Genomic DNA, 21,161 nt, shown 5'->3' with positions numbered 1-21,161 from the left:
AGTAGGCTTTTACTCTTGGCAAGTTCAATGTTTGGAGAGAAACCACTTGATGGGGTTTTTGAAACTATGGTTTGTGTTGACTGCTGTTGGAAACAGTGCTGAGATTAAATCCATTTTTGTTTGTGTCAAGCTCTTGGTTAGATTTGTCTTCTACAAAGGTCTATCTGCATACAATGTGTAACATAATCTATCGGGAAGACTTTACACAATGAATAGCATTAAATGACTTCCAACTTTCTATCTTAAAGAAAGCATATAGTTTATCCTGTTTATATAAAAGTACACACGCAGCAAAGAGCGGTAGGGAGAGAGTGGACACACAAGCCGATCTCTGAAATATATTCATATAGTTAAATAGGTGAATAACTGGGGCCAATATCGGCATGTAAAACTGTATCTGTTACTGGAGAGTGACGCCTCTTGCCGTGAAGTTTGCATTGACGCACCATATTTTTACATGAAGGGTAGTGTGAAAGTAGACCTATGATCAGCGCCTTTGCTCAGGGGGAATGTTTTCTTGACGTGTGACACCTAATGTGCCTAATGGTGTTGGCTCCCTGGTAATCCATTTAATCCAGTCTACAAAGTCACTTATCTCCTCTCCCATTATGCGCGTGCCAATTATCAGTCGTTTCTGTGTCCCGGTCACATCTCCAAAGGGCTCTCTCCCTCTCTATTTGGATAACTAGATCCGCGAGACACCCCCTCTTAAGCATCACCCCTCTCTTCAACAGTGTGGAAGGTGTGAAGACGTGCGTATCCGAACCAGTGCGACTCAGACACTGATTGATTTGGACAAACCTGCGTTGTAGATAATCGACTGACTTCAATTGGATAATGGATTAACGCGTCAGAGATAACGCAAACAGGCTATTCTCAACTCCAGATGTCAATGTATTGGAAGAAAACACTCACCCATCCATAAGGAAGTGTACCCAACTATTTTAACCTAGTTGAATAAACCGTTCACCGGTGCGCACTGAGAGAGTGCGTGGTTGTGTGTGTGTCTTTTGTACTTATAGCCCAAGTTGGTCTGGTTAAATGGGGAGGCTTGAAGAACCTAGACATTGACCTAGACGCAACATATAGGCAGGCAGGCAGGCAGACAGTGAAAGGAGAAATCAGTCGCTTTGAGAGTCTGAGTGGTCAGAGTTGCGTCGAAGTGCGGCAGAGGGATATGGATTGTGCGTCGAATGCCATCGGACATCAGCGCGCATCTCTATCAAGAGGAAGACTCTAAAGCTGTTGCTGCTGGTCGAATAGGTGACCTGCTCGTAAGGAAACAAGTTCTGGAAAAGAGAAGCTCGGATGAGGACAGAAAACAACGTTTCTCTCGCTACGTAAAGAATATACAAGTTAGGGATAGATTGGGGACTTCAAATTACTTGTTAGTTGTCACTTCAATGGAGAAAATGATTCAAGTCGGAGGGAGATGTCTGACAATATTGATGATCTTTTTAGTACTTTTCGTTGGATTGGTGATGGGCTTTCCCACCAAACAGCACAACAAACTGCATAACGGCGTGTCTTTGGAGGTAGGCACATTTATTTTCTTGATTATTTTCATCTACAAAGATTTGTCCAATTCCGTGCAATGCGTTCCAAATGTAACGAGTGAAATGTGATGCAAATTGTATTTAAATGAATTGCGCATATGTAAATTATTTAATATTTAATGACTACAATATTTGAATATATTACACACATGTCTACGTGCAAATTACAGTATGAGTTATTTTGATGCCATTATGCCAATTGTTTATTTAAGTCAAATTAATTGTGATAACTGAATTAGTTTCCAGAAAATAACTACTGCTCTTCCTGCCAAAAACATTCTGCATTGTCATTCACATCATTCAAATGTTTACTTGATAGCAAACCATAATCACCAGCATCACAGACTGACTTACAATGCTGTGCACTCATAGCAGACTGTCATTGCCCATTCCCTGTTCATGAACCAAAGGAAACTTGTTTCAATGAAGCTCTGGGGCCTTGGGGCAAAGTGTTGTTCTGTGTTTCTCCATGTATAGTAAGGTATCTGAGCATCCAGAGAAGGTCAGCCTGAGCTAAGCAGCATAGCATTACACAGCAGCTACAATACATTCAAAGGCTGTATTCCCTTTGAACACACATACCTAGCTCACATCTGTAACCGGATCCAATAGGGGTATTTGTGCCGCTCATGGACGTGTGTGTATAGAGGGCTTGAAGGTCACCGTGAACAGAATCAGATGTACGAATGAAAGAAAGGTGCAAACAGACAGATTCCAGATCTGTGTTATGAAGTCGTTCCTTTGTACTTTCTCTCCCCTGGCTCTCCTCCAGTGGGTGCCCTATTGATGTCCCGATGCCCATGGCCTATAACTGATGGATGATTCATGTCAGTTGGACGTCAAACAGTTAGGGAGAGAGGAACTGAGAGGGAGGGAGTGAGAGACAGAGAGGAAGAGTGTGACTGGTGGTGCTGAATGCGCGTTTTGGGCACCAGCGAGTATGACCCTATGTCACCTTTCTTGGTGACCTGTTAGACGCCAGTGTAAGCGGATAGAGGAGGGGCTGGTTTGTACAGTAGAGGAATGAGAGGCACAATAACAAGGGCTTACATAACCAAGTGGGTTAAAAGGAACCCTCAGCAGCTCTCTCTCGCACTGGAATAAGGTCAGAGGTCAGGCTGGTTGATTGTTTATGTTGGCTCTTTACTGAGTTAATGTGGAATTTCCTGTTTTTGGTTTCCCCCTCATCATGGGGGGCAGAGGAGGGGTGTGAAGTGTGCATGGCCTCATTCCCAAATATTGAGACCTGTTTGCTTTATTTATCTGTTCGGTTTCACCCCCCTCCCCTCCTTTCCTCTCTCCCTCTTTCAAGCGCTTGCACTTGTTTTTTCTTTTTTCTTTTCCACATTTTCAAAGAGGCGATCAAAGGACCCCATAGTTTATTGTTCTTCTGTAATGGTTAGAAAATGGCCAAGTGCAGAGGCCTTTGATATCTGTGGACACATAAATCAGGCCTGCCTGCCACACCACCCGCCCACCCGCCTGCCTGCCTGCCTGCCTGCCCGCCCGCCTGCCTCTCCTCTGCTTCATCATCCATACAGTACTGTACATCCACCTCCCCTCCTTTCCTCTTCTGTCCCCGCTGAATGTGTGTCACCACCGACTACTAGGCCGGCCGGCCTAAATGGCTCCAGTGTCCCCCCAGCCACCCCCTACAAAGGACACTAAGCTTTGTTTCATGACGGAAGAGGAATTTAATGGTAATTCCTTTGTTGTGTGTCGGAAAGGCCAGGGCTCCCACTGCTGCACATCCATAGTGGCTCGTAAAGACAGACCGCATACCATCAACCAATAGGCCTTTGATCATCAGGGGAGCCCCTCTGCAGAGAGAGAGAGAGGAGAGAGAGAGAGGAGGAGGAGACTGAATACAGAATCCAGATGTGAAAAAGACAAGATGAGGAAGGTGTGAAAATATGTGGCCCTTCATGATTCCAATCTTAAAGTCTTGTCGGTGTATATCTTTGTGTGTCAGGAGTATCTTATATGAGCTCCTTTAACTAGATCTAACTTCTGACAATACTTCTCTAGTCAGACCATGATACAAGTGGTAGAAACCATGCATTGAAGATCTTTTAATGCTAAGCCTCATAGGGACCTGCCTAGACCCCAGGGGAAGCCTTTCTGATCCCCCTCTGCCTCTCTCTCTTCGTCAGAATCCTCTGTTTACTCTTTCTAATTCCCCTTTCTCTCTCCCCATCTTCCTCTCCCGTCCTCATGCTGTTTGACAGGGGTTACCTCTAAATGGTGGCCATGTGTTCTCATGGTTGGATCTGATCTGATGGACTTTTTTTTATGGGACAATTGCAGCCACTGAAAAAGTATGGTCTGTTTTCGGCCCCATAACCACAATTGCTCAACCGTTTTGTCATGGCTCCAGATTTTTTTCCCCCTCATTGTTTTAAATGGCACCACATTTTCGACCGCAAACTGGCACGGCTCCAGACACTGAGGCCCCGTCAGATGTTTGGGCTATTTATTTATAGATGCTGGCTGAATTAAAAGCTTAGAGTAGTGGAAGTTACCCTTAGATCAGCTCACCCTCCCTAAATTTGAACTTTAACTGTAAGAGTGGAGAAACGTCAAACTGATCTTAGCTCAGAATTAGGGGAGAACTTCATCCTACTCTCTGATGAGCTTCAATTTAGAAAAAGACATTGACATGTGTCTGATGGTTGGAATCTGACTGAGGAGGACCCCTACAACTTGTGTCTGTGTATAGCGGGTAGCTGTGTGGCGGCACGGCAGGTTGAGACACACAAGGCCAGCCTGCCCACCGTCCCAGGGGTCCCACGACTCCGAGGCTCTCTCATTAAAACTAGAGAATCTGGCACAGTCTCCTCTTTGTCAAAGGCCTGGATGCCAGGGCTTTGGCTGCTGTGGGAAAAAAGAGAAATGGATGGACTAGGATGGGTTGGTTGGTAGGTTGGTTTGTTGGTTGGTTGGTTGGTTGGTTGGTTTGTTGGTTGGTTGGTTTGTTGCCCTCATGGTTTTCAGAACGGTCTAACAGCATGGACAGTGGAAACATGATAGTAACATGGTGGAAATGTTATAGGGGGTTGACAATGAAATCCCCAATGTTTTTAAGCTTTCATATAACAACCTGCTAAATTAAACTAGCAAGTTTAACCTATGTGGCTTTAAACCAGCCAGTAGCAAATGTACTTACTGTGTGTTATTCATTTCATCCAAGTCTTTAGAATGGTCCAGTCCACTGTGTTTCATCATGATGCTTAATTGAGGTCTCCTATCTTTTTACTTAGGCTCGTGCTCAGTCGCCCGCCAGTGGGGTCCATCGTGGACCGGAGGCCCTGGAGCAGCAGAACCAGGTCCAGAGCCTCCTCCCCCCTGACACGGAGCACCGCCACAAGAGGAGGTGGTCTCACTCTCAGCATCGCTCCGTAGGGGTTCTGCCCCAGCCTGAGCCGGAGGAGGAGATGAAACCCTTCGTTCTGGACCTCAAGAACTTCCCCGAGCTCGCCAATGCAGATATCAGCTCTCAGAACCCCAACATCCAGGTGAGTGGTGATGATTATTGATTGGATATTTGAAAAAAATTCTCACTCTCAGATATTTCTTTACAGAGATCTCTTTGCATTGTAGGGTTGGGAAACTCATCCTATACCAATGTGTGGCAGAGTGTGCCCACTTGGTTAGGCAGTATAGAGAGAGATCTGTTACCTTCATTCATTTCTATTGTGTTGATTTTCTCTGTGGCATGATGAGTGGGATATTTCATAAAATTTCAGCAGAAGGACAACTCAGCTCCACATAACATAAATCTACCTCTAGTAGAAAATCTGCTTCATTCCTCCCATTTCCTGTGATTTCTCAAGCGATTAGCCTCAATGTCTTCAGCATGCACTTCCATTCAACTCATCTCAATCTCACAGTAGTTGGTTACATCTTCTGGTTGATTCCAGGATGTGGTTAGCTGGAGCTGCATGTAATGACCTCAGGCTGGCTCTGCCCTCTACTGGGGATGGAAGTCCCTCACTATAGCCCCCCAGTTGCCTGGTCCTGACATTCTCTACTATGTAGACTGTGGCCTGAATAGCACCCTATTCCCTGGGGCTCAAAAGTAGTGCACTATATAGAGAATTAGGCTGCCAATTGGAGCTTTAACATACAGGATGAGTCTTACAGTAGTCACCTACCAGTCTAATGAGGAGTTACTTACCAGTCTAATGAGGAGTCGCCCACCGGTCTAATGAGGAGTCGCCTACCGGTCTAATGAGGAGTTACCTACCAGTCTAATGAGGAGTCACCTACCAGTCTAATGAGGAGTCACCTACCAGTCTAATGAGGAGTCACCTACCAGTCTAATGACGAGTCACCTACCAGTCTAATGAGGAGTCACCTACCAGTCTGAGGAGTCACCTACCAGTCTAATGAGTAGTCACCTACCAGTCTAATGAGGAGTCGCCTACCAGTCTAATGAGGAGTCACCTACCAGTCTAATGACGAGTCACCTACCAGTCTAATGAGGAGTCACCTACCAGTCTGAGGAGTCACCTACCAGTCTAATGAGGAGTCATCTACCAGTCTAATGAGGAGTCACCCACCAGTCTAATGAGTAGTCACCCACCAGTCTAATGAGTCACCCACCAGTCTAATGAGGAGTCATCTACCAGTCTAATGAGGAGTCATCTACCAGTCTAATGAGGAGTCACCCACCAGTATAATGAGGAGTCATCTACCAGTCTAATGAGTAGTCATCAAGCAGTCTAATGAGTAGTCACCTACCAGTCTAATGAGGAGTCACCTACCAGTCTAATGAGGAGTCACCTACCAGTCTAATGAGGAGTCACCTACCAGTCTGAGGAGTAGTCACCTACCAGTCTAATGAGGAGTCACCTACCAGTCTAATGAGGAGTCACCTACCAGTCTAATGAGTAGTCATCAAGCAGTCTAATGAGTAGTCACCTACCAGTCTAATGAGTCACCCACCAGTCTAATGAGGAGTCACCTACCAGTCTAATGAGGAGTCACCTACCAGTCTAATGAGGAGTCACCTACCAGTCTGAGGAGTAGTCACCTACCAGTCTAATGAGGAGTCACCTACCAGTCTAATGAGGAGTCGCCCACCGGTCTAATGAGGAGTCACCTAACAGTCTGAGGAGTCACCTACCAGTCTAATGAGGAGTCACCTACCAGTCTAATGAGGAGTCACCTACTAGTCTAATGAGGAGTCACCTACCAGTCTAATGAGGAGTCACCTACCAGTCTAATGAGGAGTCACCTACCAGTCTAATGAGGAGTCACCTACAAGTCTAATGAGGAGTCGCCCACCGGTCTAATGAGGAGTCACCTACCAGTCTGAGGAGTCACCTACCAGTCTAATGAGGAGTCACCTACCAGTCTAATGAGGAGTCACCTACTAGTCTAATGAGGAGTCACCTACCAGTCTAATGAGGAGTCACCTACCAGTCTAATGAGGAGTCACCTACCAGTCTAATGAGGAGTCACCTACCAGTCTAATGAGGAGTCACCTACCAGTCTAATGAGTAGTCACCTACCAGTCTAATGAGGAGTCACCTACCAGTCTAATGAGGAGTCACCTACCAGTCTAATGAGTAGTCATCTACCAGTCTAATGAGGAGTCACCTACCAGTCTAATGAGTAGTCACCTACCGGTCTAATGAGGAGTCGCCCACCGGTCTAATGAGGAGTCACCTACCAGTCTGAGGAGTCACCTACCAGTCTAATGAGGAGTCACCTACCAGTCTAATGAGGAGTCACCTACCAGTCTAATGAGGAGTCACCTACCAGTATAATGAGGAGTCACCTACCAGTCTAATGAGGAGTCACCTACCAGTCTAATGAGGAGTCACCTACCAGTCTAATGAGGAGTCACCTACCAGTCTAATGAGTAGTCACCTACCAGTCTAATGAGGAGTCACCTACCAGTCTAATGAGGAGTCACCTACCAGTCTAATGAGGAGTCACCTACCAGTCTAATGAGGAGTCACCTACCAGTCTAATGAGTAGTCATCTACCAGTCTAATGAGGAGTCACCTACCAGTCTAATGAGGAGTTACCTACCAGTCTAATGAGGAGTCACCTACCAGTCTAATGAGTAGTCACCTACCAGTCTAATGAGGAGTCACCTACCAGTCTAATGAGGAGTCACCTACCAGTCTAATGAGGAGTCACCTACCAGTCTAATGAGGAGTCACCTACCAGTCTAATGAGGAGTTACCTACCAGTCTAATGAGGAGTCACCTACCAGTCTAATGAGGAGTTACCTACCAGTCTAATGAGTCACCCACCAGTCTAATGAGGAGTCACCTACCAGTCTAATGAGGAGTCACCTACCAGTCTAATGAGGAGTCACCTACCAGTCTAATGAGGAGTCACCTACCAGTCTAATGAGGAGTCACCTACCAGTCTAATGAGGAGTCACCTACCAGTCTAATGAGTAGTCATCTACCAGTCTAATGAGGAGTCACCTACCAGTCTAATGAGGAGTTACCTACCAGTCTAATGAGTCACCCACCAGTCTAATGAGGAGTCACCTACCAGTCTAATGAGGAGTCACCTACCAGTCTAATGAGGAGTCACCTACCAGTCTAATGAGGAGTTACCTACCAGTCTAATGAGGAGTCACCTACCAGTCTAATGAGGAGTTACCTACCAGTCTAATGAGTCACCCACCAGTCTAATGAGGAGTCACCTACCAGTCTAATGAGGAGTCACCTACCAGTCTAATGAGGAGTCACCTACCAGTCTAATGAGGAGTCACCTACCAGTCTAATGAGGAGTCACCTACCAGTCTAATGAGTAGTCATCTACCAGTCTAATGAGGAGTCACCTACCAGTCTAATGAGGAGTTACCTACCAGTCTAATGAGTCACCCACCAGTCTAATGAGGAGTCACCTACCAGTCTAATGAGTAGTCACCTACCAGTCTAATGAGGAGTTAAATCCTAACAAATGCTCAGGAAGTAGGATCATCTGATTGAGTGCTCAATGCATATCTTGTTTCTACCTGGCCAAGTCAGAGCTATAAATTAGGCAGGTCAGTTTCCCTGGTACTTCTGGAGGTTGGGATTATTTCCAAGGAGTCTGCTCAGTCATATCTTGGTTTCATTGTGGCTTTCGAATACACCCGCTTTATATAATTTAAAGAGCTTGTCTTTTTTAAATGTTATTTATTTATTTATTTTGTACAGACTTTGTGTGCACGAATACACCTGAGTATGTAGAGGTTGCCAGTTTAGCATGCGCAGACCTTTGATACCAGGCTTGCACGTTTTGTAATAACATTTACTAACACCCTCTTTCCTCTCAACCTGTCCCAGGTGACCATTGAGGTGGTGGATGACCCTAACATAGAAGTGGAGATGGATCTGGTAACGGACAAGGACTGGATCCCTCCTTCCTCCCCTTCCACTGTAGACTGGCTGGGCGGTAAGAAGCTGTTCTGGCCCCTGTTCTGGGGCTACACAGATGCTGACTCCAGTGAGGATGGAACTGGCCGCTCAGGGCTGGAGGAGACTGAAGAGGAGGAGGAGGACGATTACCTGTTGGAGTATGGTAGTGAGGAGCCCCTCCCAAGTGGAGTGGGGGGAGACTGGGACAGTCGCTGGAACGAGGGTTGGGACGCCACTCATAGCTACTATGGTGAGGCTTCTTGTCTTCGCTAAGACTGAGTTTACACAGGCAGCCAAATTCTGATCTTTTGCCAATAATAGTTTTTTTTTACCAATCAGATCAGATCTTTTGCCAATAATTGGGGAAAAAAACAGAATTGGGGTGCCTGTGTAAACTCCTAAGTGGCACAGTGTCTGTCTAGATGTCACACCAGCCATCTTAGTTAACACCTAACTTGGGATCACTTTGAGTACAGTAGACATTTCAGTTGCTACTGGCATTTCTCTACATGCCAGTAGCAACTGATAATCTAGGCAATCATTTTGGCTTCCAGGCAACGGTTCTGGACCCAAGTCTTTCCAAAAATCGTTCTAATTGGAAAAACTTTCATCTTTGATCCACTGGTCTTTGGCATGCCTCTCTGAGACTAGTTGACAAAATGGCATCCAAAAGTTGAGGATGTTTTGAAATGGTGGGAGATAAAATGGTGGGCGAGAAAGAGAAACAAAGAGATTTATAGGAAGTTAATGTAGAAAAGTGGTACAATATAGACAGATAGCACACAGAATTGAGAGAGATAGAGAGACCGAAGTATTGACTGAGCATGCGAGCAAGAGAGCTCTCCACTCTGCGAGCACTCGACCGTCAGGCCCATTGTGGAGCCCAAGCCTTTGAAGTGGACACTGGGTCCCAGCTCGCAGCTCACTGTGGAGGCCTGCTGTCTTTTGAAGATGGGCCCGATGCACTCGCTAATGGCAGCGTGAGCCTGTTCCCCCTGACAGACAAAACAGCTCACTGCTTGTGAACAATTAGAGGGCAGATTGGGAAGAGGGGATGACAGGGGCCATTCGGCTGGGTCTTTCATCCCCCCTCCGGGACCCCAGGCCCCCAGACCCTGGCTCGGCCCTCTGCCCTGGGCCCTAGGCGGCAAGGCCTTTTGAGACAGTTCAAGAATTCGGGGGCTTTCAGGGCTGTGCAGAACATTTACTCCTCTATTGTTTTTTGTTTCTCTTAATTCTCCTCAGTCTGTTTTCTCCTTCTGCATGGTGGGAAAAGAGCAGCATGCCTTCTGGTTGCACAGGCAGATAGCTTTATTCAGCCCCGCAGAGCAGAGCCAATGAAAAGAGAAGGGAAGAGTATGGATGTGGAAACTTTAAAGGAATGGAAAAGACAGTGGGATGGGAGAATCCGGCCTAGGAGGATAGGCAGAGAGGGGTTACAACTTCGTAGTTTGATGAATGTTTACGTTGATAGTGCACAGGCAGAGGAGCTCCCTGTTTAATTCTAAGTCACTCATTTTAGCCAGTGTGCCCTTTGCCTCTACCCTTCAGATCAGACAAAGGGATTGATTTCAGACAAAAGAGACGGACTGTTAACTCTTGAGCTCTTAACCTCAAACCTCAATGAACCAAAACACAGTACATTCCGATAACAAAGTCAGTTGAACAATTTCACTGAGTATAGGATGTGTATGCGCATGTGCATCTGGCTTGAACGTTGCTAAATGAGGTGTATGTTGGTTAGGAACAAGGCGACCATGTCTATTAAGTGGTCATATATAAAATAAGATTCTAGTGAATATAAAGTATGTATGCCAGACTAGCGTAATGTAACATTGGGGCTTCCCTTCTGTAATTAAAACGCTCCTGTACTGAGAAGAGTCTATTCCTGTGTTCTGGCCACATGGTGAGCTGGCAGCGCCACAAAGGCCCAAGCTGCACCACCAACAAAGCTGCCATTTCTGCGCCCACCTCATCTTGTCTGTAATCGAGGGCGGACATGTTTTCGATATCATTAACACCAGACTCAAACCTCTCAGAAGCAGATGGAGAACTTCAGCCTCATTGCGGAGACTTGTCTCTAATTTGGCAGAGTCTACATTACAGGACTATGGGGCTGGGAGAAGGTTAGACCCGAGGAAAATTATACTGTTGCCTGAGATAGAAAACGTATATACAGGGCTTGTTATGGCTTAGCTATAATAGCAAATATTAACATTTAGTCCATAGATTTTTTTTGCAGATAATATTATTTTAGAAAAACTGCTAATTAAGGGGTCTTTGAGAGGGAAACGCTACTCCTGTGTAAGAGTCTACAGTATGTTCCGACTTATACTTCGGTTCAGGAAAGGCATCTAAACCTAATCTAGCATTCTTTCCCAGCAGCATTATTTACTATGCAGAGTTTCCTTCGTGCCCACTCCTAATCAATCCTTTCAAGTTGTTGTTTTCCTTTTCCGTGATAGCTTGTTAAATGTATGTGGTGAACAAACCAAATGCTTTTAATGGGAGTTCTACACAGTTACGGAACCTAGTTAGGGAACCCTACAGCTGGGAGAGGAATTCAACTCTCTGATTAGAGAGTGAGCATTAGGGGGATTCTAGGGGTGTGTAGTTGTGGTTCCTACACATCCGTTATGGAAGGCGTGAGATACTAGCTTACTGTGACCAGACAGAAGTTTTGCTAGCTAAACCAAAGGTGAAACAAAGACAAGTATTAGTCTGTTCCCAGGCTAATGAGTTACAGTTACCCCACAACATGGAAACCACTATGTAAATCCAAATCCTTATCATTAATGAGTTTTTCAGTTTTGCTGTCTTGTCTTCCCCCCGTACAGAGGAGGGGACGGAGGAGTGGAGTGCCTGGTCTCTGTGCTCAGTCACCTGTGGTCATGGAGAGAGGAAGAGAACACGGTCCTGTGGTTACAGCTGCACCCTGACAGAGGCCACCAAATGTGACATGGAGCCTTGTCCAGGTGAACTTCACACACAACGTTTATTCTAGATTCCGGTCACAAACTCCTAGTCCCGAGCCACAGGATGTACAGGCTTTTGCTCCAGCCCAGCACTTACACACCCAATCCAGCTAATTTAAGTTAGTTGGTCGACTAGTCGATTAGCTGAATCATCTGTGAATGTGAGCTAGAGACGTGACCTAACTAAATGGTACCGTTCCTATCTCTGCAGACGCTGTCAACACAGTGGCTGAACCTTTCCCCTTCGAGATGGAGAACGGCACTGAACCGTTTGGCACAGGTATGTCGAATCAATGTACACTTAGCAAATGGTCAAGCAAATAGGTTAGTCAAACTAGCAAACATGGGCAGTTAGAATGCACCTACTAATCGAATTACATCTAACATGGTCTCTCTCTCCTCTCCCTCTAGATGTGGACACATGTGAGAAGTGGCTGAACTGTAAGAGCGACTTCCTCCAGAGATACCTCAACCAGGTCCTTTCAGAACTACCCAGCTGCCCCTGTGCCTACCCCTCGGCCGCCGCCTACACCGTGGTCAGCGCTTTCGACGAGGGACACGACCGGACCTTCCGTTGGCATGACGCCAGTGGCCCTAAAGAACGCCTGGACATCTACAAACCCTCTGCGAGGACTTGCATCCGCTCTGCCCTCTCCAGCGATGTCGCTACGCTCGGCGCCCAGCACTGTTGCTACGACGACCGTGGCTGTCTGATCACACGGGGTAAGGGTGCAGGAACGCCCAACCTGATCAGCACGGATTTCTCCCCGGAGCTCCACTTCAAGGTGGACGTGCTTCCCTGGATCCTGTGTAAAGGGGACTGGAGCCGCTTCCACGCGGTGCGGCCGCCCAACAACGGCCTGGTCTGCCCGGAGAACCCCCACCATGACGTGTTCATGAACGAGCTGGAGGAGGCCCGGGAATACTGAGAACACACACAGCAGCCAAAACTACACTAACCAGAATTCACCCGTACAGTGGGGCCCAATCCTAACTTGAGAAGGGAGCGCTTGTAGGACTGTTTTGCATAGCTTTTTGCATTTTGCATATAAGGAGGTATGGCGGTTGCAAGGTTGAGGTGCAAGTTGATTTCAAGTTAGGATTTGGCACATTAAACACCCTGTGACCAGACCCAACAGAACAGAACTGAACTTCATTGAACTGAACAACAACTAAAAAAGACGCAGTCCTGTCAATGCTTGCCGACGTGTTTCGCATCCAGCATGGTACCAAGCTCTCTGTCTCTCTCTCTCGCTGTCTGTCCATGACATTGTCGTCTAGCCTGTTGGTGGCTTGTTGTAGGTGTTGTGGCTCTGTGTGACTGACAAAGGCAACATAAACATCCCAAATGTACTTCCTGATTTGATTTTGCTGTGTGAGATGTTTGATACTGTAGTAAGTCTTGTTTTGAAAAGGGGATTGTGGAATGTGTCATGCCCAACACATGAATATAGTCATAACTATGCTGCTATGAGAAGATGAAGTTAAATAGGTACTGGAGGGGGATATATGATTCAACAAACATGAATTTGCTGAAAGGTTATTCTTAAAAAATATAATCTAAAGCTGAGGAGAGAATTTGGTCTAAAGAAAGAAGTTTACAAGCACGAACAACCACACCCAGCACCTCATGCTCATTCTTGATAACATGCCAACAGAACAACTTCTTAGAAGCTTGGAGGTGGAGACAGTCTTCTGGTCTGGACTGAACTTCTCATCCTCTGAAGCTTGGAGGTGGAGACAGTCTTCTGGTCTGGACTGAACTTCTCGTCCTCTGTTTCAACATTGACAGTTTGAGAACCTTCAATCATGGATGTTTCTACAGTTTTCTCAGGGGGACTCATATTGTTAGAGATTATAGCCCATATGTACCTCAACAGTGGAGCAGCATTGGGAACCACTACTTCAGAGTGCACTTCAGAGTGCACTTCGGACTGTACTTCAGAGCGCACATTAAAGATGAGAATGGTACCTGTTACGGAAACGAAAAAGTTGGATCTACAGTGTAAATGGATGAAGAGCGGATAAATACAGTATTAATTCAGATAAAGTTATGAAATGATGCTCTTTGTGCGGTTTTTGGCAAGCCATTTTTTCTGTCAATGTAATTAAAGTTGAATAGCTGTTCTATTCCATTGCGATATGTTGCATTGTTTTTGCAAAGACTTCATAGGAGTGGGAACTGTTGGCTTGAAGTCTTAACATTTATGCTCCAAACCTCTTTCAGGAATTCAGTTTTTTTTTTAATGTGTGCAAACATGCATTACATTTTGAAATCACATGTTGTTGTTTTTTTAAAGGAAGGCACTTTATTTAAGGTATATATATATATATATATATATATATATATATACAAACGATGGCATGTATGAAAATCAAATGTTTATATGTTATAATGTTATAATTGTGAAAGGGTAACTTGCCAGAAATGCTGCATTGTTCATTTGTAAAGTATATTATCATGTGAGTTTCTGTTTTAAAAGCATGGTTGATATTTTGTGATTTCTTAAACTAGTATAACTATACTCATAGAAAAAAGGTGCTATCTAGAACCTAAAAGGGTTCTTCGGCTGTCCCCTTAGGAGAACTCTCAGAACAACCCTTGTTCGTTCCAGGTAGAATCCTTTTGGTTCCAAGTTGAACGGTTTTGGGTTCCATATAGAACCTTTTCAACAGAGGGTTCTACGTGGAACCCAAAATGGTTCTACCTGGAACAAAAAAAGGGTTTTACCTGGAGCCAAAAAGGATTGTCCTATGGGGACAGCTGAAGAACCCTTTTGTAACCCTTTTGTCTAAGAGTGTACCATATTGTCTTGTACAGTATTTATTGTCCGTTTTTTTAAGTCTGCTAAAGCTTTGAAATGACTCTACTAAAACCCACATGGTGCGCTACTAGGAATGCAAAATTCACAACATTCACTTTCCCAAAATACCCAGGTAAAGAAAATCCTGGCTGGAATATTTGTGGAATCAGCAGGGCATAACCTGCGAGGGAATCATCCAACCTGGAGTTCTTCAACTGGGATTTCTGGAAAACTCCTGGAATTGTTTCGGGAAAGGTTCTGGAATCTTTAAAACCTACTTCGGACTGAGACACTCTGACTCCACGGTGACGTCAGAAGGGAAACGACCTGCCTCACATGATATGACCACTCCAACAGCAACTCCATCAAGTGTCTGTATCGTTTTATCATTTTATTGTACTTCTGTGCTATGAAAATATGTTGTGACAAATACAATGAGGAATATAAAGACGTTTGCATTGATTGTCTGGCTCATAATTGTCCTTGTTCTGTCCTTCTGTATACTATCAGATGTCTTTGAAATCTGCGTAGTTTCTCTGTGTAGTTGACTTCCTCATCATACACAAAGCCACAACTCATCTACTAGATTTCAAAACACAGTAAAGCATAGGGAAAGTTGGCCGCAAATCTTTCTTTCTAGAGGTGCTTAAGTTTACTGATGTTTTGGCCCAAGGTCTTCATCAGAAAAGGCTGTTGACTACCCCCCCCCCCAAAAAAAAAAAGTCGAGATCGGTGAACTTTTAACGGCCCTGTGTTTTACTCAGTAGTATCACTTCCAAATTGAACGTTTTCACAAGAACCTGATCTGTGGAGCATGCCCTCTCTCTCTCCCAGGGTCTCAGGCAGGCAGAGAAGAAGAGAAGCTGACTGCGTTTTGATGTCTTTGTTTTTCCACTTGCTGTGCCTTAACCAGGGTCGTCCAGGCATGGCCTGCTGACTGATCTTACAAGGCTGAACCCCAGCCTCCGCATGTGTGGAGCAATCTGCTTTCACTTGGAGACCAAACGGCCTGAAACGTTATACATTTTAGGACAGGCAGAATGTTTTGTTTTTTACATCTTGGTTATTCTCGGAGCGAGCTCCTCTATGTTCTGTTGGCTGCAAACAAAAAGGCAGGATCAAAGAGGCTTTTGTCTGTCGTTGTTGATTTTGTCAGTAAGTGGGGGATTGGAGAATGATTGAGTAGACCATTGAGGTGAGTTCTATTCTCCACCTCCAAATCCTGAACTTGAGCTGCAAGACACGAAGCAACATTGGCTCATAAATGCATCTTTATTATGTAGTTCAATGATCCTCTTTGGAAACAAAATGAAGCGTTAGTTCTGTGCCACGTTAGTCGTGACTATTGACTCTATACTGAAATGATGAGAAGCAGGGTTGAACTTTGCACCCTGATTCAATCACATATGGATGAAGAGTGCTCGGACTGGTTACGTTATTATATTACCGTAGTGAAACACCATGCATCAACAGAATCACACTCAATTTGCTTTGTCGACTGTGTTCTCCAGATGGCATCAATTTGTTTTCAAAGTCCCAACCCAGATTTTGGAGAAGCCGGAGTTAATAACGGAACGAACGCTTCTTAGACCAAAACATGATGACCTATTAATTACTATAGAAATCACAGTAACCTCGTTCTCTTTCTTATTGACACAAGGAAGTATCAAGTGCAGGGATGAAAATGTGGTTTCACTTGTTACAGGGTGAGGAAGGCACATCAAATCCGCATTGATTGTTGATTCTATAACTCACAGATGGCATCATAGACAACAATCTCATCTGTTTTCTGGGTTGTTCTCGGTTCTCTAATCTGTACATAATCATGTCTGTCCGTAACTCCGTATACTCTTACAGGGGGGTTAAATAATGGAGATTCAGAGGTCAGGGCAGTGCAGATCCATAGGCGTATCATTCCTTCTCTAAAGGAAGGAACAGTCTTGAACTTTCTGTTACGTCTACTTTTTTGTCTGTCTAGTGTACCTCAAGTATACATTATTTCTTTTTTTTAAAACAATTTTTAGATTATCTTAATTCCTATAGGTCCTCACCATAATTCATAGCATAGCATTTTTTCCTGCCTCTCTGTCACCTGTAAGAAACGAGAACACCAGAGGAACACTGATACTTCTAGAACGGAACATCAGGTTGCTCATGGGTCAGGGTGGCAATTGAGTCTATACTGATTTTAAATATGTATAATTAAAAGCAGGAAAAGTGTAAAGAAGAAACACCAGTGTTGGTTTGCTCATTCACACAAATGCAGGACTGGTTAATAAGGAGTTGAGTGTGTGTGTGTGTGTGTGTGTGTGTGTGTGTGTGTGTGTGTGTGTGTGTGTGTGTGTGTGTGTGTGTGTGTGTGTGTGTGTGTGTGTGTGTGTGTGTGTGTGTGTGTGTGTGTGTGTGTGTGTGTGTGTGTGTGTGTGTGCGTGCGTGCGTGCGTGCGTGCGTGCGTGCGTGCGTGCGTGCGTGCGTGCGTGCGTGCGTGCGTGCGTGCGTGTGTGTGTGTTCTACAGTTATATTGTTCCAAGTTTCTAAATTCAATCAGTCAACTTTAATTTATAAAGCCCTTTCTATGGCAGCAGTTGTCACAAAGTGTATTACAGATACCTAACGTAAAACCGTAAACAGAAAGTAATGCAGAGGCAGAAGCACAGTGGCTAGGAAAAACACCATAGAAACCTAGAAAGAAACCTAGAGAGGAACCAGTCCCTTTCCGGCTGTACCCAAAATTGGTATGTGAAAGTTTGCACACATAAATGCAGTATGTGAAGATTTGTATGTATTTGAGCTGCCGGTAGAATCGTCTAACTATAAAGAAATAGCATTTTACAGTTAGTTCTAGTTCTAAGTTGACTAAAGATGAGCTGTCTGTGGAATGCGTCCAGACAGATGCTGACCACGTTTGTTCTCTGAATAATAGATAAATATCCACAGATGTGAAGACAGAACAGAGAAGAAGACATGGCTTCAAATACTCTTTGAAATCATTTCAAATACTTGATCTGTGCTTGACTGAGGTTGCCTGGTTTAATGGACCAATAGAATAGTCCCACAAGTGTAATCCCTGCCCATCTGGTACTCTAGGCAGGCTAAAACAAACGCACAACGTATTTGAACGATTTTGAATAGTATTTGAACCCAGGTCTACAGAGAAGGAGAAAGAAAATGCTCAAGGAAAGAGCATAAAAAGGATTGGAGACATTTTTGGGACTGACTAAAAATGTTATCTGAAATCTTGAATCATGCAAGAAAGAGGTGTTTTTCAATGAGCTGCATATATTTGCTCAACTCAACATGAGCGCGACACGCACATCATCTCACGGCATGGTTCTATCATTTCCACATTTCACCAAAAAACAGATGTTCATAACAGAACTAGACATTCGTTTATGGATCTTGAGTTCAGAATACACAATTCACTATGCAGTTGCTGTACACTGTAATGCAATCTTACAATACCACGCATGATAAATCCTTGTGAAGCAAAGGGTGGACGAAGAATAAGGGGGAATAGAAAAGGCTACTAGTAAAAGCGACGTTACAGTAGGTGAGGCATCGGAGAGGAAGCTGTGCAGATGGATGACGTGAAAGTATATGGATGCAGTCTTAGTCATGGCTGGCCAGGCCCAGAGCCAGGACTTGGTGGTTACGCTCCTGTTAACTCTGCTAGGCTGACAGGAATATGAGATTTCCTCAGCATGTTAAGTGCACCGCAGTGGACCAGGACCGGCATATAGTGGACTAAGTTCTCCACCACTACACTCCCTATATCCCCAACAGAATCCCCAACCCCCAACACACACTGTGGCCCGCCTATGTGAGTAGCCCGCCTATATGAGAGTAGTACACAGGCCACACATGCACACACACTTAGACACAAATACGGATCAATTACTAGAACTGACGCCATTGGAGACTGTCATACAGAAGTGATCTACTCCAGCTAATATGTAACCCCAGGAGACCTGTAAACATCTGTGTGCCTCTGAGGCGGTCACATGCTTTCTTTCTTGTGAGCAGTGATTTATGATTTACATGCATTTAACAAACAAACATAGCAACGCACACAGTCAATCAAAGGTACACAGAAAGACAGGAAACAGGGGTTGTTTTTTTAAATAAAAATGGTTCACATCCCTTTTAACCTGCATGTTGTTAGAATGTTGTAGTTGAGTATGTGTGAGGTCTCTCTTGTGGTCACATTTCCAACAGACAAAGTTGGTAGATGATTGCACATGGTCTCTGATCCAATGTACCATCTCCTGCCATTGTGCTCTTGGGCAAGGCACTTAACCCCCCACAATTGCTCTCCATCCAGGGGCACTGCACTGCTGCTGATCCTGTGCCTTTCAACGTGTGTCCTTTCTAACCAATGGATAATACAGTTGTATTCTATTCCATGTATTCTATGAGTTCTGGAGAAGTTGGTAAAGCAATTGTGGTTGACATTGACATACCTACATAGTGGCATTACTTCCTACAGTGGCGTGATTCCAATACATTGTTTGAGCAATTTTCAGCACGATGATCCCAATAGAGGACCGCAATATCCTCCTTAAAAAAGTCCCCCAAAAAAGGACCAACAAATTCCTCTGTGGAATCAGACTCCAGAAACGTTTGTTTTGATGCTGTTTTCCAGGGGGATTAATACATTTTCTCTCTGTGTGTCTCTCTCTCTTTAGTGTTATCTGCTCTGTCTCTCTCTATCTCTTCCTCTCTCTCCCCGCCTCTCTCTGTCGGCTGTTAACGTAACCACAAGACGAGCCAAGACAATACCCTGCAACATGATGAGCCTCAGCCTTGCCTAGAGAAGAGAAGCCAGCCTAGTGATACTACTGGGACGGCAGTGAGCCAGCCATAACAATAACAACATTGAACAGCCTCCGGTGCTTACAGCCTTACACTGAGCCAAGGACCAGTTCAAAAATATGATTGCTCCTTTTTTCCCCTCTGTGAATAAAGAAAGCGGAGTACCACTGAAGTTATTGGGAACAATATGTACAGGTGTGAAGTTGGCATAGAGGAGAATGAGATTTAGTAGTTCAAGGTGAAGTATAACCTACATACTGCCTGAGTTAATTTTGGATTTCATTTGATCTACCCAGTAGCCTGTATGGCGGGTATGGCCGATAACGTATCATTGATATGTCAACACACAAACAGTTCTTCAGAGAGGGGAAATCTACAATCTATGGGAGGTTGTAAAAGATTGATAAAACATGAATAAATATGGTAATAACTCATTGGTTAATCTCGTTCAACAGCCAGCTCACTCAATTGAGCCTGGGGACAAGGCTACTGATTGATTGAAGTTGTGTGATTGAGAAATTGACCTTAGATCTGGGAGCAGCTTCATCCTATTCCTTACCTCGGTGGTTCTCAACCTTTTTTGGTTACTGTACCACCAAGTACATTTGAAGTACCCCTGAAGTACCCCCTCATGTGCAATTTAGCAGTAGGCCTATGGTCTAATGAGTCTTCTCAAGTACCCCCTGTGGATAGGCCAAGTACCCCCCAGGGTACGGTTGAGAATCACTGCCTTAACTAACCTATGTAAGTGAAGCAGTGCCCTCAGCATGACACTAGGAAGGAAGGATCTTCAAAACCTAACATAGAGTGACCCCTGCTGTTGGACATACCTCAATACATCGCTGACTCATGGGCTGCATCTCAATAGTCTAGATAGGCATCCTCTGTTGGACATACCTCAATACGTCACTGACTCATGGGCTGCATCTCAATAGTTTAGATAGGCGTCCTCTGTTGGACATACCTCAATACGTCACTGACTCATGGGCTGCATCTCAATAGTCTAGTGAGGCGCCCTCTGTTGGACATACCTCAATGCATCACTGAGCCATGGGCTGCATCTCAATAGTCTAGTGAGGCGTCCTCTGTTGGACATACCTCAATGCATCACTGAGCCATGGGCTGCATCTCAATAGTCTAGTGAGGCGTCCTCTGTTGGACATACCTCAATGCATCACTGAGCCATGGGCTGCATCTCAATAGTCTAGTGAGGCGTCCTCTGTTGGACATACCTCAATGCATCACTGAGCCATGGGCTGCATCTTTTTTATTATTATTATTTATTTTTTAATTGAACTTTTATTTAACTCGGCAAGTCCGTTAAGAACAAATTCTTGTTTACAATGACAGCCAACCCCAGCCAAACCCTAACCTGGACGACGCTGGTTAGGGTTTGCGCCGCCCTATGGGACTCCCAATCACGGCCAGTTGTGATACAGCCTGGAATTGAACCAAGGTCTGTAGTGATGCCTCTAGCACTGAGATGCAGTGCCACTCGGGAGCATCTCAATAGTCTAGAGAGGATTCCTCCTCTCCTCTCCTTTATTAATAGTGATCTGAACTGAAAACACTGTGCTTCTTTTTCACCTGAATTGACTGTTCTGCCTGGTGTGTGGCTGACAAATTAAAATAGAGTTCATC

The 21,161-nt window shown here is 44.8% G+C and overlaps 1 protein-coding gene across 1 annotated transcript; it reads left to right on the top strand.

The window, feature by feature from the left end:
- Positions 1-610: 610 nt before the first annotated feature.
- Positions 611-15,171, top strand: LOC110529757 (isthmin-2). Its single transcript, XM_036985241.2, has 6 exons — positions 611-1,535; positions 4,817-5,071; positions 8,858-9,179; positions 11,767-11,904; positions 12,116-12,184; positions 12,316-15,171. Exons 1-6 carry the CDS (start codon positions 1,194-1,196, stop codon positions 12,831-12,833), a joined length of 1,644 nt encoding a protein of 547 aa, XP_036841136.2. The 5' UTR covers positions 611-1,193; the 3' UTR covers positions 12,834-15,171.
- The last annotated feature ends 5,990 nt before the right edge of the window (positions 15,172-21,161 follow it).

This window comes from Oncorhynchus mykiss, chromosome 8 (assembly GCF_057628025.1).
Source record: "Oncorhynchus mykiss isolate SJ-2025 chromosome 8, ASM5762802v1, whole genome shotgun sequence".
In the NCBI taxonomy this organism is placed as follows: Eukaryota; Metazoa; Chordata; class Actinopteri; order Salmoniformes; family Salmonidae; genus Oncorhynchus; species Oncorhynchus mykiss.
Note: the sequence above shows the minus strand (reverse complement) of the source record. Positions and strands in the feature narration are given on the sequence as shown.